The sequence below is a fragment of the Sciurus vulgaris genome (genome assembly GCF_902686455.1).
Source record: "Sciurus vulgaris genome assembly, chromosome: 12".
NCBI classification, from domain to species: domain Eukaryota; kingdom Metazoa; phylum Chordata; class Mammalia; order Rodentia; family Sciuridae; genus Sciurus; species Sciurus vulgaris.
The window spans coordinates 30829547-30841611 of NC_136473.1; the positions used below are offsets into that span (position 1 = coordinate 30829547).

The 12065-nt window shown below is 41.0% G+C and overlaps 1 protein-coding gene across 4 annotated transcripts in view; it reads left to right on the forward strand.

Annotated features, from left to right (window-relative positions):
- Positions 1–12065, forward strand: part of FAM171A1 (family with sequence similarity 171 member A1) — a 167405-nt gene that overhangs the window by 133011 nt on the left and 22329 nt on the right. For all 4 annotated transcript variants that reach the window (XM_079108171.1, XM_079108172.1, XM_079108173.1 and 1 more), the window contains one exon: positions 4320–4496. In XM_079108171.1, the coding sequence (XP_078964297.1) occupies positions 4320–4496 (177 nt within the window). The remainder of the gene's footprint in view (positions 1–4319; positions 4497–12065) is intronic.

Genomic DNA, 12065 nt, shown 5'->3' on the forward strand with positions numbered 1-12065 from the left:
CTAGATACAGCATAAAATTGAAAACCAGAGGCTGTTCTGGTCTAAATTGTGCTAGTTAAGTTACTGCATTTCCCAGGGACACTTTTATTGAATTTCACTTGATTTTACAGTACTTTACATGAACTTGTAATTCTGAAAAAGCTTTTAAACCTGAAATATCTGATCCATTTTATAGTATGTTAATAAATTTCTTATTAGAGATGAAGGTGACCTGGTCATTTCTTATTCACTTTTCTTCCCTCTATGGTACTTATTTTGAGAATTGTTTCTCCCTTTAATTTGTGTGTCCTGGAGATATGATTAATATGTCGGTCATTTGCCATCAGACAGATGTGTGTCACCTTTAGTAAACATTCTCGGGAGAAAAAATAATGACTTTTACTTTAAATGTATGAGAGAGAAGCATTGCTTTGCTCTTGCACATTTGAGACCATCCTAACTTCCATCCGTTGTCCCCAACAAAAGGGAACACAGTCATAAAACCCCAACTCAGAGGTACAACCTCATTTTTCAGAGCTCATTAATTTTTCTGTGTCCCACTTCCAATAGCTTTTGAATAAATTATGAAATCTGAGAAGATTTGGCAGGAAGAACACAAAGACACAGGACTATTGATTTTAGAGAAGTTTGTCTTATTTTAAAATCACTCTATTTCACAGGGAAGAGAGAAGGTCTTTAGAAAGTGACATTAAAATTCTTTTCCACTGAAATAACTGATGAGTTGACCTAGAAAGGACAGGCCTTCTCGAGACCTACCAGCACAGGCATCCAGCCTATGGTACAGTCACATGCGCCTGGGGGGCCCTAATCCTGGGGGCCACTGAGCACCATTACCCTGCCGCTCCTGAGCTCCATGCTGGCCTCAGGTTGCAGCTCGAGTACAGCTTCTCTTCTGCCCCACAGTTACTTGCCCCTGCTTTACAAAAGGCACCTAAGAGATCTCAGCTTAGAGGGAGAACCCAGGCCAGGTGTGTCTGTGAGATGACAGGTCATGTCTGTGAAGTCAACAAAGGTGAAAGGAAACAGGAGGCTGCAAAAGGCATTAGAAGAAGGTTTTCTTGGGACATCATAAGGGCAGTTTAGAGAAAGTAGAGAAACACAGCCATATGGAGAGCTCAGTCACTTCCCACTCGCTCCTTCCAGTCCCTCTGCTCTGTGGCTTCCTGGCATTACAAGGAGTAATGCCTCTCCCACAGGCCAAAGACATTATACCTTCAAGCATCACACTCTCCCCTGGTTGCTAAGAAAGCGCTGACCTGCTCTATGGCATTCCCAAGGGGTCTTAAAGGAATAACTTCTGCTGACAATTCCAGGAAGACAGAGAGGGGACAATAAATGATCAAGTTACTAGTTGTCCTGCAACCCTGAAAAGTTGGTAACAGGTTGATTATCCTTTACCCAAAATGCTTAGGCAAAAGTATTTCACATTTTGAAGAGTGTTTTTTTTTTTTTAATATTTGCATAGACATTATCATTTGAATATCAAGAGACTTAGAAATCTAGATTTCCCAGATTTGATTGGGAATCAGGAGCAGAGTGCAGTGGCTCGCCCCTGTAATCCCAGAAGTTTAGGAGGCTGAGGCAAGAGGATCACAGGTTTGAGGCCAGCCTCAACAACTTAGCAAAACCCTCAGTAATTTAGCAAGAACCTGTCTCAAACTATAAAGGGCTGGAGATGTAGCTCGGTGGTGGAGCACACCCTGAATTCAATTACCAGTATCACAAAAATAAAAGATTTTTCCAGATCAGGGATCCTAGACCCTGAACTGGAATAGAATGCAAAGCCAAACAGAACTCTGGTAGCTGAGCTGCACTGCTCATGTTACCAGTAACTGATCAGCTAGAAGCCTGGGATGAGACCATTGTCTCCTAGCTGTCCATGGTGCTTCCCGCTCCTCCTGTTCTTTGAACTGACACCCGTCTTGATTTGGACATAAAGAACCAAGTAACATCAAGATGGGGCAGAAAGCCCCATCTTACAGTGGTGTGCACCTGTAATCCTAGCAGCTCAGAAGGCTGAGGCAGGAGGATCACAGGTTCAAAACCAGCCTCAGCAATTTAGCAAGGCCCTAAGCAATTTAGCGAGACCTTGTCTCAAAATAAAAATTAAAAAGGGCTGGGAATGTGGCTCAATGGTTAAGAACTCCTGAGTTCAATCCTCAGTACCAAAAAAAAAAAAAAGAAGATGGGAAGGAAGGGAGGCCTAGTTATCTGTAGAACTCAGAGTATATGGAAAATAATAGCCCTTAAAATATGAATCATTTCAGAATAAAGAAAGCAGGAGGGTGGGAGTGTTATCAGCGAGGCATGGAGTAGGAGAAAGCCTTTAATGGAGTAAGAAGGAAAGAGGCTTCCAAAAAGCAGGTATGACTACCTGAAATGTTTCAAGGCAACTAGAGAACTTCTAAAGGGACCCCTAGTGACAGGAACAGTTAATATGCTCTTTCCTGCAGCGTTGGCTTTCTTCTGAATGTTAAGAATATTTATGTCCATATATTCGAGAAGGCATTTGGTCCACCCTCCTTAGTTATGAAGACAAGAAAAACAGCTCTAGAGGAGCAGAGCAACTTGCCAGACTGTGTGGATGGTTCTCAGCAGATCTGGTTCTGGAACCCCACTTCCCTGGACCAGGAATGTACGGGATCATGGAAAGGAAGAATCAAAAAATGAGGAGGGCAGACGGAGATGCCATTTCTAATGCTTTCTGCTCCACTTACCTGCTGTCTCCCTATACAGGGAAATCCCACAGGGAGCTTGATGGAAGAAAAGTGTTCCCTAAAGGAAGACGTTAACTCCAAGTTGTTTACACAGAGTCCAACAAGTTATTTAATGTCTCTGTAGTTTTAAGTTAAGCTAACTAGTGCATGACCGTAGGGTAGCTACCATTGCTGCCCTCTCCAAGCCTGATTTTAAGCTTACAATGGGGTGGTTTTACCTCCCTGAAGAGGTTATGATGAGGATCATCCAGAGATTCTGACAAAACCTAGAGCCAGACTTTATTGGCCTGGCTTTGCTACTGTGTCACCTTTAGCACTTGTCACCTGTCCCAATCCACAGGTATTTTAACCAGAAACATGGTAAATTCTGGGGTTTGGTTTTCTTCATCCTAAAATAAAATGATCAGACTAAAAATAAAAGTCTTCTCTTCGCCTGCCTTTCCCTCATTGAAAAACAGAGATGAGAGGCTCTGCGGTCATTGACTATTCAAAAGTTGCTCTTATGAAGGATTTAACTAAAACTCCCTGTAGAAACTCTCAAATTCACGATTTGCTTTCAATGTGTTCCTGTTCCAAAATAGAGGCATTAGCTCAGATAGATAGGTAAGTGTATAAGGAACTGATAGGAAACCCTATAGATCATATTCTAATATTGCTTAAAATTTTTTATCACTGTCATTCTGTTCAAGAAGGGATGCAAAATTATGGCAGAATACATTTGCATGATATTATATTTTACTATAGAGAAATCTAAAATGGATTGCTTAAGTGAATAAATATTATACACTCTCATAAAGCATTCTCTAATTTATCAGAAGACAGTCATTAAAACATTGGCTTGAATAAGTCCTCTAATGGAAAGTAAATGGGATATTAAGTTCCTTTTAAATAGACCAAAATAACAATGGCAACTAAAATAAATCATAAATACTTCAAGTTCAAATTTTAATAGTCTACTTTTAGCAGAAGTTAATATTTTAAAGCAAACCTTGAAGCAATTTACTTCTTAAAAAAAAAAACAGTCTCTAAAATATTTGGAGCGGGGCTGGGGATATAACTCAGTTGATAGAGTGCTTGCTTAGCATGCACAAGGCCCTGGGTTCAATCCCCAGCACCACCCAAAAAAAAGAACAAAGAAAAAAAATTATAAAAGATTTGGTTTCATTATGGTTATCTGTTATTGATGTATGTTATTATATGTGTTATATATGTTATTGGGAATTACTTTGTGTAGAAGTTATTTTCAGTGATTTCCGCATACACCTTCACCGTGCATTATAAAGAGAAAACTCTTTCCCTTTTGAGGTCCTTTTAGGAAATGTTGCGGAATTGAATTGGCAACCCGGAGCTTGTAATCCAGTTCTGTTCAAGTACATGACCGTAGGGTAGCTACCATTGCTGCCCTCTCCAAGCCTGTTTTTTATGCATATGATGGGGGCGGTTTTACCTGCCTGAAGAGGTTATGATGAGGATTATGGATGCAGTTCCTGGCATGTAGGAGGTCCCACTCACCAAGTGTTATCTGTGACTATTCTTCTACAAGGGTTTCTGCAGCCCCAGATGCTTAGTGAAAACATGACGGAAACTGCCTCTCCCTTCTAGGAAACAGCACCAGATATGACCTGACCCCTGTCACGGCTGTCAGCGTCCACTTGCTCAGCAGCAATGGAACCCCAGTGCTGGTGGACGGTCCCATCTACGTCACCGTGCCGCTGGCCACCCAGAGCAGTCTGAGGCACAATGCCTACGTGGCAGCATGGCGGTTTGATCAGAAGCTGGGTAAGCAAGAGTCCTGCATTACCACTGGCTGGCAAGACTTTGTTACTGTTCGCTTTTCCTTCTGAGGAGCCCGTGGGTGTCTGCTTTCCGCGTAGTTAGTGGCTACTGCTGCTCACAGTGCATTTTGGTTTCTGGTGGGTAAGGTTTGCTCCACCATGTCCTTCAGCCACTCTGCTGGGAGTTTGATTTTTTTTTTTTTTTTAATTTTGTACTTTGAAGCTAATTAACTTGAAAAGAACCTCTAATTATGTGATGAGCTAAAATGGGATCTCCTCATCTTTATCCTTTGATTCTTCAGGAGATTATATGATCTCTCTTGGTTACATGGTCTTTTTTTGTCTTCCAAAAAAGGAAAAATATTCGACAACATTTTGCAAAGCAAATAAAAGTTACTTATCCTACCACCTAGTGACAATCACTAAGATGTTTTGAATCCTATGCTTGTCATTTCATTTGCACATGTGTGGTAGTTACTAATTGGTGCTGCATAACAAATTACCCTAAAATTTAGCAGCTTAAAGCAACAGTGAACATCAACTGCCTCATGGTTTCTGGGGGTCAGCCAGGCACAATTGAGCTGAGTGTTTCAGGCTCAGGGTCTCTAGCAGGGTTTGCAGTCAAGCTGTCAGCCAGGGCTCTGGCTCATCTCTGGTCATCTTAAGCAGGGTTGAGTGGGATCAGCAGGCATGCTTCAGGACTCACTCACATGGTTGCAGTCAGACCTCAGTTCCTTACCAGTTTTCAGTCAGAAGCTTCAATTTCTTGCACAGGGGACTCTCCATAGAACTACTTAAATTCTAGCAGCTTGCTTTCCTTTGGAGTGAGTAATCCAGGAGAAAATAAAAATTTAAAACCACAAGTACCCCAAATGGAAGTCCCCTTAAAGGTTGCCCTCTAGCCAGCATTTTAAAAGAAATTGGATTATTTCCTAGGTAATGTGCTTTATATAGCTTGTTTCTAAAAACCAATAGAATAGCATGAACATCATTCTAAGTATTATTATTCAGCAGTATCAATTTTAGTGAGTGTGTAGTATTCCATTCATGGATATATTATTCATAAGCTCTTTACAGTAAAAATGGTACTGTTCTAAATGTTTGGTAAATGTCTTTGCAGCTAAATTTTTATGTATAACCATAATTATTATCTCATTTGTGAGAAACATGCATTTACAGAGAATCATTCTCTCATATATTCTGCCTCCCTTTGTTAGCCCTCTCAGTGAGCCCCAAACACTCAGGTCTGTGCTCTGGAAAAGCAGCAAAACATTGATTAAGTGCAGGACTCTGTAGACATGGTGGGTTGAAGTTCTACCTATGCCACCCTTGGCTGTGTGGCCCTGGTCAAGTTGCTTAACCTTTCTGTACCAGTTTCCATAGCTTTAAAATAGGAATAATAATAGCACCTGCTGTTTTTATGAGAAGTGTATTAGGGTTCTCCAGAGAAACAATTATTTGATGGAGAGCAGGGAAAGAAATAAAGGAATTGGCCCATTGAATGAGGAGGACAAGCCCAAAATGCAGGATAAACTGGCCAACTAAAAATGCAGAGAAGAATCGATGTTACAATTTAAGTCTAACAGTAATCGGAGGAAGAATTTCTTCTTTGGGGAACCTCAGTCTTTCTCTAAAGATTAGATGAGGGTGATCTGCTTTACTCAAAGTCTGATTTCAATATTATTCTCCTTCCCCACAAAATACCTTCACAACAACATCCAGGTGCATTTGATCACGTATCAGGGCTGTGCGTTAAGACCAGTTGACAGATGAGACTCATGGTCACAGGAGTGGATGAGTCAGTACCAGAAAGAGCTCAGTGCTGCACTGGGTCCATAGCAAGCAGGCCTGAGAGTTCACAGAGCAAACAGAGGTCACCACTCTGGAGAAGGCCCTCTCTGGTGGTACCACCCCAGCACTCCAGATTTTTTGTAGCACAGGTTTCTTGAGAGATTGTTCCCCACATGCTGCTCCTACCTCTCAAGCCCCTGTGGTCCCTCCTCCTCCTTCCAGTCTCCCGAAATGAACATCACTGAGGCCATCAGCAGCTGCCAGTTGTGGAATCGGTGACCTCCTCACCCTCTCTGATGTCCCTGCAGCATTTCATGGCTTCCTTTCCTCTGACAAGGGTCCTCTTCTTGGGCTTCTGACCCCGTTTCTCCTGGGTTCTCTGTATGCCTGTCCCTGGGTTCTGTCCCGTGCCCCACTCTTGGCTTACTTGACATGTCCTTGCTGGGGCATCTAACCACGTCCCGCACTCCTGCAGCTACCTGAGGTTCCCGCCATCTCTCACAAACTTCTGTCTCTGCATAGCCCACAGGAAACTCAAATGCAACCTGTAAACACTTAGCTACCCACACACACACACATACTCCAACCTCCGCACCTGCTCAGCTCTCTGTCTCCTCTCTTGGTTAAGGGTATTGTCTACCAATCATCAAAAAAGTAACCTCAGAGTTATCTCAACTTACTCTTTGGCATCAGTGCCCCATGCCACCTGCAGCAGTGTCTGATCCTTACAGTTATGTTGATGTGAGATCATTGATTCTCAAATTTACCCTCTCCTTCTCTTGGTCATCACTACCTCAGCTAAGACCCTTTTCAATTCCAGCAGTTGTCTGGATGCTTTGAACCCCTCCTTCCCTCCGTGGTCCTTGTGCGTGGCTGCTTGGGTTATCTGCAAAGCTGCAGACTAAGAGTCATTCATGTGAAGAAGGCCAGACTACAGCATGGCACACAGAGCTCTGCAGAGCCAGCCCCAGCTATCTGCCTTCATCCCAGACACTGTCCTGTGCTTGCCTCCATTTCCACCATACCAAACTATTTGCTCTTCCTTGGACCAGCTAAGACCTCCCTCAGAGCTTGTCACTCTGCATGACCAGAACCTCTTCTCCAGCTCCCCTTGCCCCTCCAGCACATGTGCACTGTAGTACTGGCATTGCATCAGGACATGGCTCAGTCACCACCTGGAACTCACAGAGTCCCATTTGTCTTTGAATCCTTAGGAGTAAGAACAGTTCCCAGCACATGCAAGGTATCCAGTTGAAATGTCTGTTGAATAATCTAATCAAATGAGGATGATTTAGATGTTTTTAGAAGTCAGACATGTAATATCACAATATGCTCAAGATGATTGTATACGTAGACTTCACCTTTACATATGTACATGTGTTAACTTTCTGTCACTGTGACAGAATGAATGCCTCAGAAGAAGGAAAGATTTGTTTGGGCTCAGGGTTTCAGACGTTTCGTCTGTGGTCACTTGGCCTTGTTGCCTTTGGGCCTGTGGCATGGCGGTACATCATAGGAGGGAGCACACGGCAGAGGACACTGTTCCATTAATGACGGCAGGAAAGGAAAGGGTTGAAGTCCCAATACCTCCTCCAAGGGCAGGCCCCTCGTGACCTAACTTCCTTCCACTAGGTCCCACCCCCCGAAGGTTCCACCACCTCCAGTGGCACCACTGAGTGGGGGACAAATCTGTGATCTCTGAGCCTTTGGAGGGGCGGCCATTCAAGATCCACACAGAGGGACAGAAGGATGATGCTTGGAGCTCTTCTTCATGGGAGAATAGTTACATTGGATCTTTCCCCATCATTATTCTCTTTCTTCTTCCTGCGTCCTCTTTTCTAAATGAACACATTTGAGTATAGGTGACTCGGACTGGGATGATAAAAGATCATGTTCCAACACAACAAAGCTTTCTCTAGGTCGCACGTGTGTGTTGTGGGTGTGGTAATGATGTGGCGTGGATATATAAAAGCAGTACGGTACCTCACTCTCATTGGTGTATTTCATGTACAGTTTACAAACAATAAAAATTTATTTGAAGAATTGTTCGATGTACATGGCAGGTTGAATAAAGCCCTTCCTCCAAATGTCTCCACATCCTAATCCTTGGACCCTGTTAATATTCCCTTATGTGGTTAAGGGACACCAGGGTCTTTATCAGAAGGAGCAAAGGAGTCAGTGTCAGAGAAGATGGTGGTGTGATGGTGGGGTGGGGTTAGAGCGCTCTACAGGTGGAGGAAAGGGCCATGAACCAGGGAGTACAGGCGGCCACTGAAGCTGAGAAGGGCCAGAAAGGATTTCTCCCATAAGCCAGCCCTGCAGAGATCTTCACTTTGGCCCAGAGAACTATATGTGGACTCTTGACCTCTGGAAGCATAAAAGAATAAATTTGTGGTATGTTCAACCCCTCAATTTATGATAATTTGTTATAGCAGCAGTTTGGAAGCTAATACAATATAGAAATCACTGGAAATAAAGAAGTGCACATTGTTATAAAGCCCGTGAAATATATCTTCCAATTCTCTGTTTCTGCTCCAGAAATAATCCCTGTGGTATTGAGCCTTTTCACTGGGAGTCTTCATTGTGTGGTTGATCTATTTCCATTTAAATGGTCTTTTTAACTTAGCATTTACTGCAAAAATAATGTAACTGCCAAATTCCTGGCTGTAACAGATTGCATGTGCACAGAGAAAACCCAGCGTTTGGATCGTCATTCAAAAATACTTGAATGAATTAAAATATGTTTTCTGAAAACTTTAAGATTCGATGGACATTTCAAAGAAACCATATGTTCCTTAACTGACTAAATTCAAATGAAGCCTACATATCTCATAAGTTGTTTTACTAATATATTTAATCAATAATATCATTATGTAAGTTCAAATTGAAATATTTTAGTTAAATAAAAACTTCCCAAGACAGCATTATCAGATTAAGAAAACAATTTAGGAATGCACCAAAACACATCTTAATAAACACATACTACAGTTTATCATTAGTTGCTGCTTATGGTTACAATAATCACTTCAAATCATTTAATACTTTAAATTATCTACTTTGGACATAAATCAAAATAATTACCAATTCTGAATTGTTAAACAACCAGAAGTAGCAACTTATAAATCCATTAAGAATTTTTTGCCCAAATCAGGTTGACCAACTGTGACCCAAAAGCCAAGATTGGGGTTTACATGTTTTGTTTTGTTTTTTTTTTAACGATTGAAGAAAGAATCAAAAGAGGCAAGAGGGAGAAATGGTCAAAGGATACAGAGTTTCCAGTAAATTCTAGAGATCTACCTTACAGTAGTGTGAATATAATTAACAGTGCTACACTGTATACTTAGAATTTGTTAAGGGAATAAATCATAAATATTCTTACCATAAGGAGAAGAAAATGGTAGTGGTGAGGTAACAGTGTGTTGTTTATCTTGATATGTATGTTGAATCATCAAGTCATGCACCGTAAGTATATACAATTTTTATTCGTCAATTATAACTCAGTAAGAATGGAGGGAAATAAGAATCAAAAGAATATCTCATGACACATTTTTTTTAAATTATATGAAACTCACTGTAACTGATTGAACTCAGCTTGCACGTGTGGGGCTCTGGGTTTGATCCCCAGCACTGCAGAAAAAAAAGGAAGGGAGAGAGATGGAGGCAGAAATGAAATTTTATTTAACTCATGCATAAACATCACTAAATAAAGTTTTATTAGCATACAGCCATGGTCATCTGTTAGTATGCTTTGACACTACAGCACTCTGTGAGTATCTAGTTATCATTTAGGTCCCCCCAAACCAAAAATATTTGCTATCAATCTGATTTTTTACAGAAAAAGTTTGTGACCCCTGACCTAATGCCTCCTGAGGGGAAGCTCTTTCCATTCTTATATCACAATGCAAGAATATTCTACACTTTGCAGGACCAAACTGGGGTGTGGGTTCAGCCACAACCTCCATATTTCCCACGTACCAGACTGCCTTGTGCACTTTGCCAAGTATGACAGCTGATGTTCAGAGAAGCAAATTTTCACTGTAAAAAAAAGATAAACTTCTTTTATAGTTCAGTAGGACTTCTGTTTGAATGATAAAATCACATTTTTAATATTGACTCTATAAACCCATGTTTTAACTCTAACTCAAATACTAAAAGTCCATGATTGCAGATAAAAGTTTACTCTTAGTAGAGAGTTAGATGGACCCTTTCTGATACCTTCAGGGGGTCAGTATTTAGTGCTACAATTTATTCCACCTGTCATTTTTTTAATGACCATTAATGTCTTTCAATGTTCTTTTCTTTTTTTTCTTTCTTGGAACTTGTGAAGAATTTCTCATACTAGAAATTAGCATCTCCATAGTCCAACCTACATATTCACCAGAGGGTGACCTAATAGATTAACACTAATAACACTGGATCATGTTCAATATGTTTACATCAGTGTCAGTTGGCTACATGGCTGTATATACTCTCAAATACTTTGTTTAAAAATACACAACCTACATATTCTAGATTGAAACTTTTGCTGCCTTAACAGTAAGCTTTGCTGAAAATGTTGTGTTAAAATTCCACTTGATTTTTAGCACAGAGAGGACCCTACTTAGTGGTCTTCTGAGGAATTGGCAGAATTCTTTATCTTTTGATGTCTGATTGTGCCCTCTCTGTGTCCTAGGTAGAAAGGTATGTTTGAAAGAATGGGATGGGATGTGAATGAACATACCCATCTTGTCAGTCATATTTAGTGGTCAATTTGACCTCTGAAAGAAGCAGTGTTCCTTCCCACATCTGGTAAAGATAGTTGGTCGCGGTGAATGCATTTCAGCTGGGACTTTCTGCACAGTAAGAGATGACCATGTCAGCTTGCTTTTCTGGACCTTTACTCTTTCTTTAGTGTATAACTGGGGCAGCAGATGGCTGTCTGATGTAGGAGGTTGTCAGACTGAGATCTGACTTGTAGCCCTGGGGAATGGTCACTTATGAACAAGCAAACCAGGTCAGCGGTTGGAATTTAAAGTGACTGACTGACAGTGAGTGGCAAAGAAATTGAGATTTAAGATTTTGGATTTGCTAAGTTTCTGCTATTTAATGGCACCTCATTTGATTCAGATACTTTCATTCTCATGAGATGACAAAAATAAAAGCATGTTCTAAGAGCAAAGCTACATTGTAGAATCCAGTTTTAACTGCCTTCTCAAAACATAGCAGGCAGAGTGTGTGTGGGTTGCTATAGAAATGGTGGTTACTGAACTGGCTTCTTATCATGTATGGCGCATACGTAGCAGGGTTCAGGAGTACCTAGTCATAATTGGCCTGGAGTAGATTTGTGTCTGCTCAGATGGTGGATGTTACTGCTGATGCTGTGCACATTTAATTAGTCCTTTAGGTAAGTCATGGCCAGCTTGTCCTTGAATGTGGAGCTTATTTAAAATACATATCTAATTTTTTTTTTTCCATTTCATTAGTTTTGAGGGGGTGGATAACTGGAGGGAGTGGAAGTTCTTAAAGCACTAATTTTGCTTATAATTTTTAGGAAATGAAGATCATAGTACTGAACATGTAAACTACAGACCCTGGGTGATAATGATGTGTAGGTACAGTTGTAGCAAATATTACTGCTCTAGGTAGGGGATATCGATGATGGGGGAGGCTGTACCTGGGGCGGGGGTGGGGAATAGACAGAAGCGAGAATACCTTTTTCTGTTTTGCTGTGAACCTAAAACTGTTCTTTGAAAAAAAAAAAAGTAATTCATAATAACATTACTAGCTTATCTTTTTTCTCCAT